The sequence below is a fragment of the Neodiprion lecontei genome, chromosome 1 (genome assembly GCF_021901455.1).
Source record: "Neodiprion lecontei isolate iyNeoLeco1 chromosome 1, iyNeoLeco1.1, whole genome shotgun sequence".
Taxonomy (NCBI): Eukaryota; Metazoa; Arthropoda; class Insecta; order Hymenoptera; family Diprionidae; genus Neodiprion; species Neodiprion lecontei.
The window spans coordinates 1,484,353-1,502,828 of NC_060260.1; the positions used below are offsets into that span (position 1 = coordinate 1,484,353).

Sequence of the window (18,476 nt, forward strand, 5' to 3'; positions counted from 1 at the left end):
GAACGTTGAACGAGTCAAGTTTTTAGCCGATGGAAAGGCGGCCCACGTAGCAACGCGGCTGAACGCCTTCCTGCAGTCTGATCTCGGCAATCTCGAGGTCTCAACACTTTCTTACGCGCATTCCGAATCTCCAGGATCCCCCGAGTCTCAAGCTTGCATCGAGTTTATCGGGTAACTATAAGTCTGGTACCGAGTACAGGCACTGCTGACGGTTTGCACCATTTACCTCTGAATTTCGAATTTTAGATATCAGGATAACGCAGACGCGACCGAAAACGTCGTGTCCCGAAGAACGATGGACGAAAAGTGTTATTCAAATTACAACCGGCTGCTCGACTTTTTCCGGTTGCTTCCTTCGGTCATTTCGAAGAAAGTACGCATCAAAGCCAGAGCCACGACATTACGCCTGTGTGCGAAACGAGAGCGTCGAGAAGAGCCGCGTGCACGTAATTCGTGAATCAGAGCTGAACTATCGTCTCTATCAGTGCTAGAGAGCCCTACTTGGCATGCAGATTGAATATTCCACGAGATTAGCGTTCTCTCGACTCTTTCACCAACAGAATTCAAAATTCTCGTCTCTTCTCACCAAGTCTTCAAGTTTTACATTCCGCAAAGAATGTCCTCAGTTTCCCAGTCAAGTTTGAATAAAAAAATTTAAATCGAACCGCGACACGAAAATATTTTGCACGTGTCTGAGAAAAATCACAAACTCCCGTGAGAAAATTTTCACGGTCTACGGCCTGAAATTTTTCGCCAAGCATCGAGGGTCAGGGGACGAATCTCTGCGGCCTGATTCAAGCGATACTGGACCAGGAGGCTTCGAGGTTGTGCGAAGGTATTGTTGGCTTGTGTCGCGGGTTGTCCGGGTGACTGCAGGAGCGTGATAGCTCACTCGGTGCAAGTCCAAGTCCGCCCTCCGTGGAACAGCAGTCATAGCTGGTCACCCACACCGATGCAAACGAGTCGATCCGGCTGGTGGAATCGTACGTGGAGTAGAACCGCGTTGTCTGTCTACTACGATAGAAGTCCGAGTGAAAGCTAGGTGTGGAATAAGAGGCGTGACAAATTGCAGAATTGGGTCATCTATGCGAAACGTTGCGCCGCTGGAACGGCGACAGCAGTACAGACTTATCGCCGTCGGCGTGGGGGATTCGCTCGTGATCGATGATAATAACGCCGCACAGGGGTTAACGACATCGATCGAGCTTGGCTCGGTTTTCATCGATTTCCAACGTAGTTCGTCAAGTTGTACCCATCCTTAAATCGGACAGCGTCAGTTAGAATTTTTTTAATTTGGTGATAATTAGCGACACGCACCACGGTGACGATGAAGTGAAGGTTACGTACAGAAAGACCGTCACTCAAGTTTTTTAGGGAAATACCAACTGCTATGAAATTGTCTGAAACATCCGCTCATTGTTTGTTTGCCGATTATTTTTTCACCCGCAGATTCAGTCAACTGACTGATCGAGGTTCTCGGAACAAAGTCACCTCGGCGTTTCCGACAGTGTAGGCGGTATTCGGTATTTTCGAAGAACGTGCGATTGATATTTGTTTTTTACAAGAAAGAAGATCGCGGTAAACTTTATTTTTCGATTCAAAATGGCCGCGGAGCAATCTGGAGAACGAGCTTGCGTTCGTTCGGTTTAAATAACGAGTTAACGGTAAGCAGTGAGCAAGAAACGAGAAACAGAGGATAGGCAGACCTCAGACCATGCGGATTGTAAATGCAGGAAAAATCAGGTGGCACACAATGGGGCTAAGAATTTTTTCGCCTCACTTCCGCCGCGAGGTTTCCTTATGCCGTACTTATAACCATACCTATACCTATACCTTCAATTTGTCGTTCGATTTCTCTTCGCGGCATTGAGCCACTAGATACGGCTCCGTTTTTGCCGGTGCAACAGGCGGTTCGATCGAATATGCAGCGGCTGAACGACTCTTTGCCGTCAGACTGCGTAGTCGTGTAATTGAGCAAGGTGCAGAAAGAGACTTTTGGCCCTTGCGCGAGTCGAAATTCAGCGACTGCGTTTGACCCTCCAAGGTTCGCGCGAACCTACTTTGAAGGAAACTGAACTTAGAAATCCTACATTGACCCTCCAACTCCTAAGACTTAAAGTACCAAACCCTACTTTGACGCTCTCAGTAGACGATTGAACCTATTTTGATGGTATTGAATCTACGGCTCCTCCGTTGGACCTGAAACTCCTTTTCTATAGATACATTATTACAACGACATTCAAGTGTTCTCAATGAATGATCCAATTGCTTTTCAACCGTATTTAATCAACATTCTTGAGAAAATAAAAACCCTTTCAACTGATTGAATATACAGAAAATACGATTAAACGCATGTGTAAACCAATTCCTATGCGTTGGGATTTTAATTTAATTTCATACGGTTTAGTCGGGTTTTTTGTACTTCAATCATGACCAATCCGAATCGATGGACCTTTATCAGCGGGTCAAGATTTTGAGCGTTAAAGGAGGGTTTCAAACAAGCAGGTTTAACCCCATCTCTGGAGGGTTGAAGGAGGTTCTAAACGGCCTCTAATTTCAGCGTAAGCTTGGTAAATTGGGAAATTTTGGACATTTTTAGCGTCAAAGTAGCTTCTGATATTGCATTGAAATAGAACATGCTTCACTATCTTGAAACCGTACGTAGGAGCTCAGTAGACTCTAAGTTTGGACTCGGGTGAAAACGGATCGAAAGCACGCTTGGTTTTGAAAACCAGTGGACGAGCAACGTGTAATTCCGCCCTGTCGAGGCACCTACTCGAGTTTAACTCTGAACCGAGCGAATGGCGAACCATTGTGCGGGTAAGGCCTCTGCACGCCAGTATCATAGACAAAGCGTAGGATTATTTTTCATCCCGTCAAAGGAAGAGTGACTGCATTGTGCTCGGAGTAACAATGGTTTCGCTTTTTGTACCCGGCCTTGTTCGTGTTACACTTGTTTGACTTGTCTTATATAGGTAGAAGAGCTACTTCCACCTCTGCCCGTAATCCCAGTCTCTCCGACAACGGGCGCCTCTTCTACCCGTCTCCGATGACCCAGGGATCTCGATCACGACCGAGTTTACATCGAATTTCATCGGAAGGCGAATCCCCGTGAGGTCATTACTTGTCAGAGACACGTGGTACGTCTACCATCACCCTCGCAAACTGTCCTCGGCTCGTCGTCAGTCTCGTCGCAGAACTGTAAAACCTGAAACTGCATCGTACCTGCGGTTGGGAAGGTGATTCTTGAAAATCAGCGAAAGTGCACAAAGAAATTACGATATTCATTTCATTCAAATTCGCCCAATTAATTGGACTGTCGTTATGGTTGATTCTGTACCGAACGTTCGATCATTTCACAAGAAAGTACAACGAGGTAATTGATTCTGCTATTTCTATTCGCGAAATCGACTCAATAATCAGCGACTGGTGACTCGTAAGAACGTTGGGCAATGTTGCAAGTAGCTTGATTGAATTATGAAAATTGAGTGGAATAATCCGTCACGTTTTCTTCCGCTCATTAAAACGCGAAGACGCGCAGCGAACGCAAGAATCGTTCCGACCGCGCTACGAGCGATTGCGGTCCTGGACTTTTTTTATAGGCGAATGGAGTTCTTGCGCGAAGCATGGTAATTTTGAGGAATAATAATCTTCGAGGAAAGAATACCGGGTCGGGAGGTTAATTCAGAGCCAACTGTGAATCCGATTCCCATTTCCCGGCGGCAGCGCGAGTCCCGTTGTGTGTCAAATGTGAAATGAGGGCTCGTTTCGGTGTATCCGCGTTACAGCCGCTTGCTTCTGGGTATAATATCATCCGTACATGCGGTCCCATCTAAGCCTAACAAAAGGCGATCGGGAGCGAGGTTCTCCGCAACCTAGGTGGGCATGCTGGTAATATAAATTTATTAATTTCACGGGTTCCCTTATTTTTCGAAGGGGGTGGCCCGGCTCTCTCGGGGATGAGTCGAGCCTCTCCTCGCCACTCGAATCGCTCCATAACCGGCGGCCGGCGGTGACGTAGCTTGTTCAGGCGGAACCCCCTGCATCGAGCCGTACCGAATCACGGCTTCCTGCCCCGATGCGGTACCAGGCCACGTCCTCAAGCTCCGATCCTCGCCAGTCGCCTGCGACGTCCAACTGCGACGCGACTTTCCCGAATCGGCGAAATCACGAGGATTCTCAGCCGAAAATCGAGAGCTCGAGAGCAACCCGCTTGAGATGAAATTTGGTCGAGGAGTCGAGTGATCGGATCACGACACGCCGAAACTCCGTTGCCGTTACAGTATCGTTCGGAGACAAGCCACGAAACTCGAAAGTGGTGCGAATTGAACGTCGATGGGACGAGTTTGACGCTTTGGAAAATCGTCGAGGTACCGATCGATCGCGGGGTCGGGCGATGGATCATTTGGTTCGATAACCGAGGCGTGGAGGCTAGAGGCTAGGATACGGGTGACGAGGCGATAATGGTAGAGTCGATGGTCTAGGCACGTCGGTGCACGGGCTCGATAAGATCTTGGATCAACTCCGGGGGACCTCGGGGGCACCGGGTCGACTTGTGAATCGGACTGTACTAGGTGTGAGTGCGGGCCCGGCGGACAATGAGAGTCGTCGGAATCCCTGGGTCCGCAGGGAGTGACGGAGGGCGCGCGCAGCCCGCGTTGTCCCTGCATCTCATTCTTCTCCTATCGGAGCCAAAAGACAAACGCACAATGCCGGCGACCCCCGACGTCAAGACGGATGGATCCTCTTGTTCGCGGGGCACCCCGCGAATGCCGAAGAGCTGCTCAACATCGCGACTTATCCAGCATGTCTCCGAGATCGAGAACCCCGATTACGTCCGCGGTGAGGCCCGGAGCCGTTTGATACTCGCGCCTCGATTTGAGACATCATCGACGCCTTTGCTCCGTTCTACAAACGTGACGCAAAGTGTCCTCAGGTACGATTCACCGCGGCGTTGTAGAAAGCCGCGGCGTTCCGTGGCACGTGGGGGAAAGGCGGATTGGCAGCGTTTCGAAGAAAGGACGTCGGACGTCCCCAGGATGTTGGAATGATACACATTACCGGACTGTCATTACATACACTGGCCTGCAACTCTAGCCGGAAGAAGCCGCCTCCCCCGCTTATCGTCCAGCCTACCACGACGCATGCACGTTGCGCTTTCCATCAGCGGAACCGCGGCCGTATTTTCCTAGTTTTCCTCGCGCCGTTTCGTTCCCTCGTCGAGGGCTTGATCCAACGTCTTTCGACTTCGTCGGAGGAAATGGAAGGTGTGACGTGCAACGGAACGTTGGTCGAAAGACGATCCTTGAGTGTCCGGAGGCCTGAATTTCGAGCTCGTGGCAATGCGGGGGGGGGGGGGGGGGGGGCGGCGGACGAATCGGTGAACCGGAAGTGCGGGCGGTTGGTCACGGATCGGAGAACTCGGCCGTCGCGTTCCTCCGAAAACGCACGGGATCGGCCGTCTGCATCACGGAGGTGATTACGCTCTGAAGGTATGGCAACCAGCGCTGTGATATAATAAAAAAAATAAATGTATCGTCGCAGCGATTCTATTTGCGCAACGCATAACGAGTCTCTCCCGCCTCTGAACTGCATCCGCGCTCATATGCGCGTACAATGTCGGCTATAAAAGGAGAGCGTTGATCGGCTGAATCGCGTAGTTTGTAACGAACATTTGTCGCAAGGATGCAGACTCCTCGAGGGCTTCGCTGCAACCTCGGCATCCTCGCGCTCCTGACGGCCGTCCTGATCCTGCGGACCGACGCCCAAGCGCGCGGGGTCTTGAGAGGTGAGCGAAGAGGAGAGGATCTTACGTTTTACCATGCAAAATTTTTTTAACCCGGTTTTACGCAGACGCCGCCATCCGAGCCGCCCTCGCGGCCATTTCCGGCGGAAAACTGCCCCTCAGTGACGATCGTCTCGTCGAACTTATACAGGAATACGTGCGACGCGTCGTCGCCGCTCAGGCTGACGGTCATCCGTCGGACGGAATCGAGGCGGCCGCCAGTATTGCACAGGAAGCTGTGTCCCAGGTTACCGCCGCCTACGCTGCGGCCATATTTCAATCTACGACGGCTCCGGAGGCACAGCGACTATTCGCCAGATTCCAAGACACCGTTGATAGGATCGTCCAGTTCGCCAAGAGTGGCGACTTTGGGATCGGCGGTATTGATCGGCCCGCCGATCGAGGAAACGAGCGCCGGTTCGATTATTAGATACCTTTTCTCACCTCTTCTTCGATAGGTGAGAAATTCTACGACGTATGAATTTGTATGCGTAGATTAGAATTCCTACGCGTAGGTTCTGAGCGTCTTAATTGCGATGAAACTTCACCATCGCGTTTTGGTGGCTGTGAAATTGATTCACAATTTTTTGTCAAATTATACTTAATAAATGAATTGTAAACTTCTCGAAGTTCTTACACCCGGTTTAATTTATCGATTTTGTATTTTTATTTACATCAAGTTTGTCTCGCGATTATTTCTCACCCAATCGAACAAGTTGATAATAAATAAGTTGATAATGAAATCGATACGTTGACGAATCGTTCGATGTAGACGAAGATTCGTTAAAAATTCTTCGACTTCGCCCTGGAATTTCATATAAAGAATAAAGATCACGAAATCCTCCAAAATTGCAGATACGTAATAATAAATTATAACGTATTTGTATTTTGTTCCTAATTTTTCATGTCTGTAGAAAACAATAGGATTATTTAAAAATGATTACGCCTATCTGTTCGACCTACGCGCTAAATTACGGACAGGCATTTGCGCACGAGTCTCAGTTTTTATTCCGAGATTTGAATCCGGCGGTCATACAATATCTGGATGTCCGAAAGTGTAAATTACTTTGCTCCGCGTACATGTATAATTTATACACGCGTATACGGTGAGCAGCAGCGACGTGCGGGAGTTGATAATCTAGCGATGTAGGATGGAGAATCTCCTCCCGGAGTGACCGGAACTGCGCCTATGCTCGCGCCGGAAGTACCGCTGCCACATGTAGTAATATAAATTGTAATGCCCTTACGGTGTGTTCTTCTAATTTTTCTCTCTCTCGCTCTCTTCTTTTTTGCTTCTCCCTGCTTTGTTTTGCTTTGTGTCGTTTCGTTCGGTTTTGTCTCCCCCTTTTCCCTTCTCCCCGTGTTCGTTTTCCTTTTGCCCGTTTTCCCCTCCTTGCCGCCCGCGTACGCGACTCTCTCAAATTTGCATTTAAAATACCGGAATCTACCATTGTTGTGGAAATTGCCAAATTTATTTTTAATATGCTAATATAATTAATGTATGTACCAGCTGCTGTTCTTTATTACTATACCTACGTATAATGTTACCTTCGTAATTTATATTTTATACTTATAACCTAACGCGTATTATATGTATACGCTATACAGCTACGTATACTCGCCATCGTGACACGATTAATCCAATATTATACCGACTTTGTTTGCCGATTTTTATTTGAAAAAATTTTTTTTTCAATTTATTTATATAATAGTTAAATCACTGCGGTATTTAGTGAAAACTTTGCCCATGCTAATAACTATAACAACAACTATGTCCTTGTCACAGTTTGGCGCTTTTTTATTCAACGTTCGATCTTGCCGCGAGATTTTAACCATGGTTATTACCATTGTTAGAGTAGCAGCTCAGCTGATTTCTAAATCGTCGCGCTAGTATTATGTACGTGTATATTATATATCTTTCGGATAAATAGAAACGTCCTTCTACCCGCAATTAAAATTTTTTTATCTTCTTATTATAGTTATACACGCTTCGTACCATAAAACAAAAGAAAAACACTGCGGTTTAAAATAATCAAATAATTGAATTAAACCATTCATTAGATGATTGTAGGAACAATCGTTGAAACGACTACAGGAATATCTCGTGCCTCCGAAGCGAGGAAAACCGTAATCAATTTTCATTTCCTGTCTTTTCCGACGGGGTTTCCTTAGATTTATCACCAGTTCGAGTACAGGATTGATCGGATAAAAGAGGCAATATCGATTTTGCAGAAAATGAAGAATTCGCGTTCTGGTAAATGCAAAGGTTGATGCCGGGGTCCAGGACCCCTGCCCCCGGTGTACGGACATATCCTATACCAGTGCCGCACGGCATCCGGCGTGTATTTTGCTTTTGTTTGTTCGCTATACACGTACAATAAACATGGGTGGCTATCGAGCACGGCTACCGCATCTCCGCTACCGTTGCCTGCAACTTGCAAGCCGGCTAGCATCGCTGCCTCCCTCGAAGAAAACAATGCCGCATTGTCCCCCAGGTCGGCAGGCAGGCAGGCAGACGCCGCGACTTAAACCACCACCTCGAGAGATTAAGCCGCACGGTAGATATCCTATTTGCTGTTTTTGGCTTTTACGCCTTCCCGATCCACGGGGCCAAGGCAGCCGGGACGGAAGATTTTTTCCCTATCGTATCGTGGCTGCTGGTATCCGTTAATCGTCGAGAGTTGGCTGCTCGCCGACGAAAACTGGAGAAATCGATAATCGAAAAAGGACAAATTGACACCGGAGCTCGGAGAGAGGCGGGATCGCGACCATCGAGGCTCGAGCTCGGACGTGGAAGGGGTTGGAGCGGCATTCCGAGGGCATAACTCAAACACGGATCCTCCGAGCACGAGCCTCGAAGACGGGTCACGACGCCACGTGTGCGGCCGCCGGACGACGACGTCCTAGAAGCCTAGATTCAACCACACCCTTCCTCCTCGAACGCGCCTGCATCCTTTATCCATCCCGAGGCGATATAAATTGGCGATGTCCGAAGGTTCGGGAGTGGAAATCACTTCCCAACAAATACATACGTCGAGAATTTCCATGCTTGGAACCTGACGGGATCCGGAACAGAGAATAAACAGTCGACAAATTCGCATGCGTGAGATCTTGGTTGAGACTCGGGACCGGCGACTTGGAGGCCGTAGAGATAATCAGGATCCCCATCGGGTGCGTGTAGTGCAGATACCTGTAAAAATTCTCGCCGCGATGTCGGCGTCTGTTGAACCTCGAGGCTTCTTGCGACCCTGTCACGCGGAGCGATAATTAATTATCATGCGGAAGCCGCAGCCAGCCTGCCGGAGAACTTTTCCATCAAGTTTGCGAGGCAGCACTCGAGCTGCGTGTATTGGCTCGGCAGAGGTACACAGGCAAGAGGACGCCGGGAAACCAGCGATGATCCGGATGATCTGGATGCCGAGGACTCGAGCCACCTGCCTTGTACCACGCCACTTTCTGCAGCCGCCACGATTCTCCTTGTGGGAATCTTCCGCCGTACGGTCGGGGAATTCCACGATCCTTTGGCTTCATAATCGGCGCTGATTAATCTAATCGCGCTCGAGAAATTGTTCGGAATATTGAAATAATTGGGTAGATTCATCGAACTGATATGATCAGGTACCGAGAAGGTACGGTTTTCTTACGCACCTTCGAGTCATTCGTAAAAGTTTACTTTTCTAATACCATCCTGGAGCACCAACTCGTATACACGGTGTTCACTGAACAGTCAGTAACAAATTCACGGACATTTCCAGGACATTTTCAGGCTGTTCAAGGATATTCAGGAAAAATAAAAATACGCGAATGCAGAGGTCAGAGGGTACTGTACATAGTCGGCGCGACGTACGAGATATAAGTTATTTCTACTATACAACCTGTTGGTAGGGAAAAACGGAAAACGCGATTCTAGCCGGGAATTCCTTTTTTATATAAGAGTTACTCAGTGAACACAAATAAATATATCATTCGTGGTAAACCTTAAAAATATAACATTTCCAGCACCTCAAGGACTCCCAGGACCACTGGTCACCATGGTACAGTTTCGCATTTGTTGTTCATTACTGAGAGTCAAAGAACAAAGAATTTGAAACTCTTGGTGGATATCCTGATTACGGTTAAGGATTCAACGACAAGCTGAAAACGACGTCCAGTAATAACTGGAAAGCGGCCTCTGTCATTCCGGAGTGCCCGACATCCCGATACCGTAATTAATTCGCAAGATTCTGGTCCGAAAGAGGCCTTCGGCGCGTGTCTGAGATATCTGGCGTGTCGGGTCTTGTTGTAGTGGTAAATTAACGAGTGAAATTATCGCACGACGAACAGCGGTAGGTACCAGCTGGGAACGGAGTGTGACGACGGTGCGCGTGTGTCTCCTCTCGTTCCTGTGTTTACGACGGCGTGGGCGGTGCGCGTGGCACGCGGACCCGAGTCCCGGATCGTTTGGTTCCCCGGAAGACACCTCTCCTTCTTCTTCTTCTTCTTCTTCTTCTTCTTCTTCTTCTTCTTCTTCTTCTCCGTCTCCTCCTCTTCTTGTTCCTCAATCTCCGCCTCCGTCTTCCTCCCGTCCGCCTTCCTTACCTCGTCGGCTCCTCTTCTTGCGGAGAGGAACTGCGGGTCAGAGCCTTCGGGCCATGAATACGTGGAGCAAACACGACGGAGACGAGCGTACGACGCCCGGAGACGGCCAAGACAACGTACGAGGACGCCGTGGCTCGTGCCCAGATTCAGTGGCGTAGCCGCTTTTCATCCCTGACCGATCCGGGCCTCTTCATCTTGATTCGAAAGTCCAGGTTCCTCCTCATCCCGGCAATCCAAAGCTCAGGGTTCCCTCTCGCATACCGACGTGCAATACCTACTAGGATAAGAAAGCTTGCAAAAGACCATGCTGCATGGTCTTTGTGACAGTATTATTTTCACAGGTAGCGGAACAATAAGACAAGAAGAGAAACCTGCGAAACCAGACGAGCATCGTCAAAGTCCAGGAATATCGAGGATGGGCTCGAAGGACTCGGTCGATGACAAACGGCAGAAACGGTCGAGGTCGAGTATCGTGAGGCTGCGACGAGCGTCCCGAGGTGCTCACGACTACTTGTTGGAGGTGCTGCTTACGAAGCCGATGAAACGAGTGGTTCGGGAGTCGTTCGGCACGGCGTAAGCAGGTGTGGACGATGGTTTTTTAAGTTTGCGGGTTTCGCGGAGTGCGACGCCGATGTGTTGATAATGAGAAGCGGCCCGGCATCGAGCGAAACGAAGTAGCCTAGCTTATGGTCGGCTGGTGCCCGCGGAGCATAACAGTTCGCGGAGCATAACGCCACGAGCCATCATATCCTCAGCGGGCCGCCCGCGCGCCGCTCTATCCGTACGAAACACGCACTCACGCACGTATTCGCTGAACGCATGGAAACGAGGCACAGGTAGATTCCACCTATCGCGCGGCACACATCGCGCGTGCATATCGCCTCGCCGAGGGTAAGGGCGACTTCCGCGAGTCAGATCGTCGGCGATACCGCCGGGAGCGGAGTCTGGTCATTGTCCACTGTCCACCGAGGCAGGAAGCTGCCCCGGAGACGAGAGATTTTTAACGGATAATCGTTGCGAAAGCTCTGCTTTCCTCTCCCCCTCCGCCGCGCCATTGTCTCGAAGAATATTACTCGCCGTCCGGTCGCTTCCAGGTGTAGCGAAACTTAATTGCACCGCCGATAACAACCCACGGAACTCGGACACGGACCGAGAGTTGGGCAACCATAATCGCAACCCACTCGTCATAATCCCGGATGTCACTCGCGGACTCGTAGTTTGAAACGAATTTCCTATTTATAGCACCGTGACACATCACGCCTTGTCGTACGTACTTTGTACTCGGGCTGCGATTTTACTTCGAGCTTATTCTCATCGCTTCCGTCAAACTTTGGCCGCTCGAGCAAGTCATTTCTGTCGTATCCAGCGTCGAATACCAGGATGATAAAATCCTTGCTTGATATTTGACGAGGGGGAGAAATCTCTCGGCCGTTGCGGAATGGCCATAAGCGAGGAGGTGGCCGCGTTGCGGCTCTTCGGGGCAAGGGGGAACACCTGACCGGATACGGGTCGTCACAGTGAGTGCCTCCGAAGTCCTTCCGTCCATCCTTCCCTCGGAGGGGTTGAACATTCGTAGTCTTATTCGGGGTTTTCCTCGGCCTCTTTGCCGTCGTGGTTGTCTGGTACCCGGGGCAGATCCGTAATATACTTTTGGAGAATTCCAAAACCATGTCGTCGGAAACCAGGCAAAGTAGATCCTTCTCGATCCCGTTCGCCAACCAGTTTCAAACCGAAATCTCGAACCGTTCCATTCGCTCCAGTTTATCGCCGTCCTTATATAAGAATGGAGCGTAAAAGTAAGAGAGATATTCCGACCGGGCGAAGGACCGCCAGCACTTCTGCATGCGGATATGAATACCGTATACATACGTATACCTACTCCGGGAGTACGACTTAATGTCGCAATATCTAAACAACTGTATTATCAGCATGCAGCAGCGAAGGTCCGCATAATGTGAAATTTGTATATAATGGTGCTATGTACGTATGCAGGTTTAAATATATGTATAATATGATGCGAGGGAATGTCGATATCGTAAGGCATAAGCCAATATGGCCCCGGACAATTGTATGGAAATATAGCCATCGCGCCCGCACGCTGTTCCGCAGCGGCTGCACCTATACCTCTACCTATTCGTCTATGAATGAAGACACTTTCATTTATGAAACTTGCAGACATAATAATGTAACCGCCTGCCTGGGCCCGTCCACCGGACACGGGCTTTGTAACATCCTGCTATTACGCGTCGTCCTTAGTCTTTAAACCCCTGGTTATCGGTTTGCGTTCCGATCCAAAAGGAGAGAATCAAGCGGTTGGCATTGGATGTTGGATAACTTTTATGACCAAAAGCTCTAAATTTGGTTGTAAAAAACACCCTCGCATTGCTTCGTTTCGCACAAACAATTACAAACTGAACAATGTACCATTTCCCAAAGTTAGCTTAACCGAACTTACGAAGCATGGCTGAAGTGTGAAAACGACTTATTCGTCGTAACTCCCTGACCTTTGCCCAACTTTTCCCGATAGACGAAATTCCCTGACTATTCCCAGTTTTCCGGGTCTGTCGCCAACCTGAGAGAGTGGGAACGTTTTTTTATGCACCTTCGGTTCGAACAGGGGAGGATTTTCCTTGCGATCGGGAATGGCCGGCGACATCGTTCGCGAGCATGCGAGGATAGGCGTCAGCCACACCGGACAGGAAATCTCAGACGCACCCACCGAAACACCCGCCGACTCGTCCGAGCCCCCCAGACTCGATTTAATGTTTCGTTTCCTCCAGATATATGCGACCCATGCGTTACCGGCTGTTTATGTGCAGGGACTACTGGCTACGATTCTAGAAAAGTAGAGACGCGTATATAAAACCTGGATGTATACGTAATACACGCCGGCCTGCGTCCGCCGACGTACGGGAGGGACAACCCGAAATTATACACCTAAATGCACCGTATAAGCGCTGCTTCTACTTATAACCTGCACGTTTCAAACGCCCTCCGCTCTCCGGTTCAGTCCTTGGCTACCGATCCCACGATAAACGGATTTAGAAAGGTGAAAGAGTTGCATTTTTTTCGTCCTTATCACTCGTATTATACTGCGACGTTTTTATCATTCCCTCGGATTTATCGCCCGGATAACTTCTAGACTGAGAATTTGTTTCGGGTGCAAAATATCGAAACGGGGTGACGAATCCTGGGTTATGTAAATCTATTTTTCGAGGACTTTTCACGAAGAGACATTTCAATTTATTGATATATAAATTTATATACGTATTGGAGTGACATTGAACTTCGTTCTGATATTTTTTAAATGTATAAACAATGATTTTTAAAACAGCTATAACCGATCTCCGGAAGCGCCTCTAAAAAAAGGCGGCTTGCGGTGAGCAATATATCTCTGGACTGGATTATCCGAAATGAAAAACTAATAAATATTTACTTGATATAAAGTATTAGCTGGTCTTTTCAATCAGCAAAATATTGAGTTTTACCAAAACGGCGGTTAATCAAAAAAAAAAAAAGTTCGATTTTCCATAAAAATTTTCGCCTTAATTTGTTTATAAAATGAAAAATATTTATCGGCGAGAAAAAACCTTCGATCAGGGACTGAAAAATATATTCACAAAGCTCGTGTAAAAATTTAAGACTGATCGGTTCGGCTGTTTCCAAGAAATCTTGCCACCCATCTTTGAAAACACAGTTTGATAAAAATGCGTTTCAAAGTTTCAAAAGCATTTTCAAACGCTTCGGGACGTATTTGCAAACGTGCGCGTAACTTTGAGAACATTTGTCGGATCGACATGAAATTTTCTGTGCACATACTTGAATATATGTACATTACGAAAATGAACTTGAAAAAAAAACAATTTTTGAAAAATCCCGACTATGCATAACCCCTCGACAAACAGGATTTTCTGCTGGTTCTCCATCGTCCCCTAGTACACGTTCTAAATAATAATATTTCCGTCATCTGCACGGCGGCAGAAGCTACCCTGCATGGCATGACCTTGGTCCAGGGGTTGCATATTCATTTTTCCGGTTGGTTCTTACGGCGGACGGTGGATTTGCATGAGTGTGTGACATGCGCGTACGGTGTATACGTATATGCGTATAGGTAGAAGTAACGAGGGAGTCCGAGTACCGCCGGCGTGTGCATATGTATGAGGTTTTACAATTCGAGTGAGGTTCCGCCTCGGCGCCCCTGCACCCGCGTTTCATTTTATTTCATTTGTTGCGATACCGTTTTTTTCACCATTTTTATCCACAAAATTAACGAGAGCCGCAAATTACTCGAAATTGCGGCCCCGCGTCATTACTGACCAACCTAACGAGCCAGAAACTAACAAACTTATGGAATATCGGAATAAAACGGATCCCCGCTCTCGAACCGTGTGCAACTTCCCTACCCTGGAGTTTCTCTCTCCACATGCACTGCATTCACGAAGAAATTTTGTTGCAATATAATCTTCGTTTTTGGCCATTGGAAAATGTCCTCATGACGTCAGAGAGCCCGGTTGTTGGCGGCGCCATTTTATCGCCACATAAGGTAAGTGTTCAATTTTAAAAGAAGCAAATCGTAATTCGTTGGATTTCAAATTACTCGCGTCACGTAAATTAACTGGACGTAATCGATATTATACCTGTTCAACTATCCACACGCGAAAAAAGACTGTCAATCGTCAGTTGTTAGCCTAGTTGCGTTAGTTTAATCTTTTTTCACCATGTGACGCATTGCAAAATGACGATCCCTACAGGCTGAGCAATATGGCGTCGGAGAGACAATAATCGACAGATCGCGTAAGATTAATTACCCAAATGTGAAGATGCGGAAAAGTTCCTGCGAGCTTTCCGACACCCCTAACTTGTCAAAATCAGTGAAAAAAGTCTTTTATCGTTAAATAGGACAGACTAGGAGCAGCGATTTCCGCCATATCGGACCTGAAAGCCCCGGCGTGCCTTGTTCCGATGGTCAAATTCCGGCAATCAGAGGCTGCGTAGGTGATTTCCGATTACCGTATATACCGCGACCAGTTTGGTCTTCCATTATTTCTAGATGCTCCAGATTGCGCCGACAGCCCGCAACGCGACGGGGAAAAGAAGACGTATTATATCCGATGGGAGTTGCAGGGGGCTGGAGGAATTATGGAGAGGGGGGAAAGAGAGATGATAGAATATAGAGGACGGGATGGAAGAAGAGCGGAGAGGAGAGGAGAATGTAGAAACGCCGCTTGCGCATTAAAGCGCAATTAGCTGCGGCCCGCGAGCACGCTGATGCCCGGAAGCGATAGACTCGACGTGCGCGTGCCGAGAACTAAGTAACGTAACTAACTTATATGTAAGTATAAGCAACCTAGGTACATACCTGGGTATGAGTAATTCGCGAGCAAGGAACGGCCGAGTCGTTACGCGTATTCCGGAATCGAGGCAATTCTCTGGTGTATAGAGATTTGATACAGTATTTTTCGAGGCATCAGAGTATGATTTCGTCTAGGATTTCCGGATGCTCTCTTAAAAACGCAGAGGGAGAATATTTTTCAAGTTAAAAGTCATGCGACGGATTAAGTTGTTTTCGGTTAGAAAAATATACCGAGGATCATATTAGGTGGATCGTCTACGATGTTGAAACGGATATGTAGGGATTGTTTCTACACCCCTCTCGGATACTCATATATTCACGACAAATTTCACCAAGCGGCAACACCAGTTGACTCGACAGATAGGCTTTCGCTAAAAAGAAATCATGATCGGTGCGCAAAAGCACGAAGTGCAAATTCGAAGTGACATCGGATAACCGATTCGCTAAATATTCGAATTTCCGAGGATGAGCGATCGCTTGCAGAAAGGCGATCGCTGATAAATCCAGGCTATAGCCCGAGTTACGGGGGTCGTAAATAGAGAGTAAAAGAAAAAAAAGAAAATAGAGAAAGAGAGAAACAGAGACTCCTCAACAAAGGAGTCAAGTGTTGCGTGAAATTTTCAGCAGCGGGAGTAACGCGACGGAATATATGTGAAACGGCGTGTCGGATTTACAGGAGATATAAAATATCGCGGCTTGTTTGAACTCCGGAACACCGCGAGCCGTGTTTCAGGTATAGACAGGCAAGGGCATAAAATCACCACAAATCGATCAACGTAAAACCTCCAACGACTTTCTCGGTTTATGCCCCGTTCCGATGTGCTGCGCTGCGCTGCGCCGGACTGCGCTTCATCCTTCCATCGGCATCGAGACGCTCTCGATGACGGTTCGATACTCGAGGGCTAGGCAATTCGCTAACCGATAATTGAGCAGTTACCCACAAGAAGGAATATAACCCCTGACAAGAAAGAGGAAAAAAAGAACAAAAGAGGCCCGGCCAGCCAGTTTTAGATTCCTTTTGCTACATACTGTGGAGCGGAATGCCTCAAATTACCCATTTTGTTGCCTTTTTTTATTATTGTTTCTTTGTTTTTTTTTTAAACTCCCTCTCGAAAGGACCGACGAGCAAAAATTTTGCTCAACCATAGCGTAGAATTTAACGTGTTAAAAAATGTACACGTGTTACACGATTAACATTATGTCAGAGAATTGGTTTACGTGTCAATTCGAAGTGTGTAAAAACGAGTTCGATAATTGCAGCTCAATTTTTTTTTACGCGCTAAGAATGTAACAAAGAAATTATTTACAAAAATTTAGGATGTATATCGTGTATACATTAATGGGCACGTACAACTATTTCAGGTAAAAGTAAAATCAAACTCTGAACTCTCTACGCTGTACGGATAAATTATACGGCGGTGAAAAAACTCGTTCTTGAGTGTTGATTCACTTCCTCTGTACGAGCGATAGGAAATCTTTTGGAATTTTGACCACCTCAGATGGATGGCCACCTTAATAATCACTGTTCTCTTCCTCTGAAGTATAAATGTTCAAAAAATGTTTTAGTTTCAATAATCTCCGCCGTTCAATGCATAAGTACCGACATCGTACATAGTTCTCAATATTTGGATAAAAATATTTTACAGCATGAAACCTCAAACTTCCGATTCAATTTAAAGGTCAATACTTGTTGATTGGGGAAAATAAGACGCTGAGCTTCGTAATAAAATTCTAACTGGAGGTAAAAAAAAATTGACCATTAGTGAGATCGCATCCTTTTTTGCCTTCGGCCTCGGGTGAGAAATTTTAATAAAACGTTCCGAGAGAATATGATCTCGAAGCAATCTGATCGGTACGGCTATAATGATACGATTTCAAATTCGAAGAAGCGTTGATCGTGCCCGAAAATCTTTTTGATCGAGAGGCCGATAGTCGGGAGGCGGAGAAACGTCCCTATTTAACTACATATAACTATAATGACCACTCATCCGGAAGTGTAATTAGGAAAGGAAGCATCGCTCGCCAGCCGCCGCTCCTTAATTGTACTTCCGTTATGAATAATTATATCATCATCATACTCCTCCTCCTTCTCCTTCTCCTCCTCGAAAGTCGAGACACAAGGAGTTGGGTTTGTAGGAGTGAGGCGGGTAAAACCACCGTCGGTTTAAAGAATTTTATTAATTAAAGCGAAAAAAAAATGTTAAGCATAATACATTATATATATATATGTATATATATATATATACACAGTATTCGCTGCAGTATAATAACTATGGACGAAATCTTTGCCATCCTTTTTAAAAGCGAGAAATTTCAACGACCGGTTACGTAGTTGAACGTCTACGAAAGGAAGCTCGTACATTATGCCAAATTTTATAACTTCCGATAAGAATTCGCCAGATGTATCGCATAAGTTTGTATGCATTTTTTTTTCTTCGTCGACGATTTCAAATCAATTATGCGAGTGACGCCACACAGAGACAATCATTCTTCAGTGGTACATTAATTAACAGCCCAATGACAATCCGCTTCGTTGCGGTAAAAGTAGTCCGCGAAATGATTGTTGAGATGGCGCCACGTCCTAGACGAATTATCTTAGTACTTTATCACAAATTATATTACCCGGGCTCATTATTTCTGTATAGAAAAAAACCAGATAGGGGGTAGAAATAATCGTAAGGCAGAGTATTGTAGATAGGTATAGTGTATTGAATCGGTTATCTCGTGCACCTAATTATTTTATACTGTACTTATATATTA

General features: G+C 46.9%; 1 protein-coding gene across 1 annotated transcript; it reads left to right on the top strand.

Annotated features, from left to right (window-relative positions):
- Nucleotides 1–5,671: 5,671 nt before the first annotated feature.
- LOC107217100 lies at nucleotides 5,672–6,408 on the top strand. Its single transcript, XM_015654474.2, has 2 exons — nucleotides 5,672–5,788; nucleotides 5,854–6,408. Exons 1-2 carry the CDS (start codon nucleotides 5,686–5,688, stop codon nucleotides 6,213–6,215), a joined length of 465 nt encoding a protein of 154 aa, XP_015509960.2. The 5' UTR covers nucleotides 5,672–5,685; the 3' UTR covers nucleotides 6,216–6,408.
- The last annotated feature ends 12,068 nt before the right edge of the window (nucleotides 6,409–18,476 follow it).

Excerpts from the sequence above, each read along its gene's own strand:
- LOC107217100 (XM_015654474.2), top strand. The coding sequence starts at position 5,686 with ATGCAGACTCCTCGAGGGCTTCGCTGCAACCTCGGCATCCTCGCGCTC. Across the intron at positions 5,789-5,853 it reads AGCGCGCGGGGTCTTGAGAG|ACGCCGCCATCCGAGCCGCC; the intron begins GTGAGCGAAGAG and ends GGTTTTACGCAG.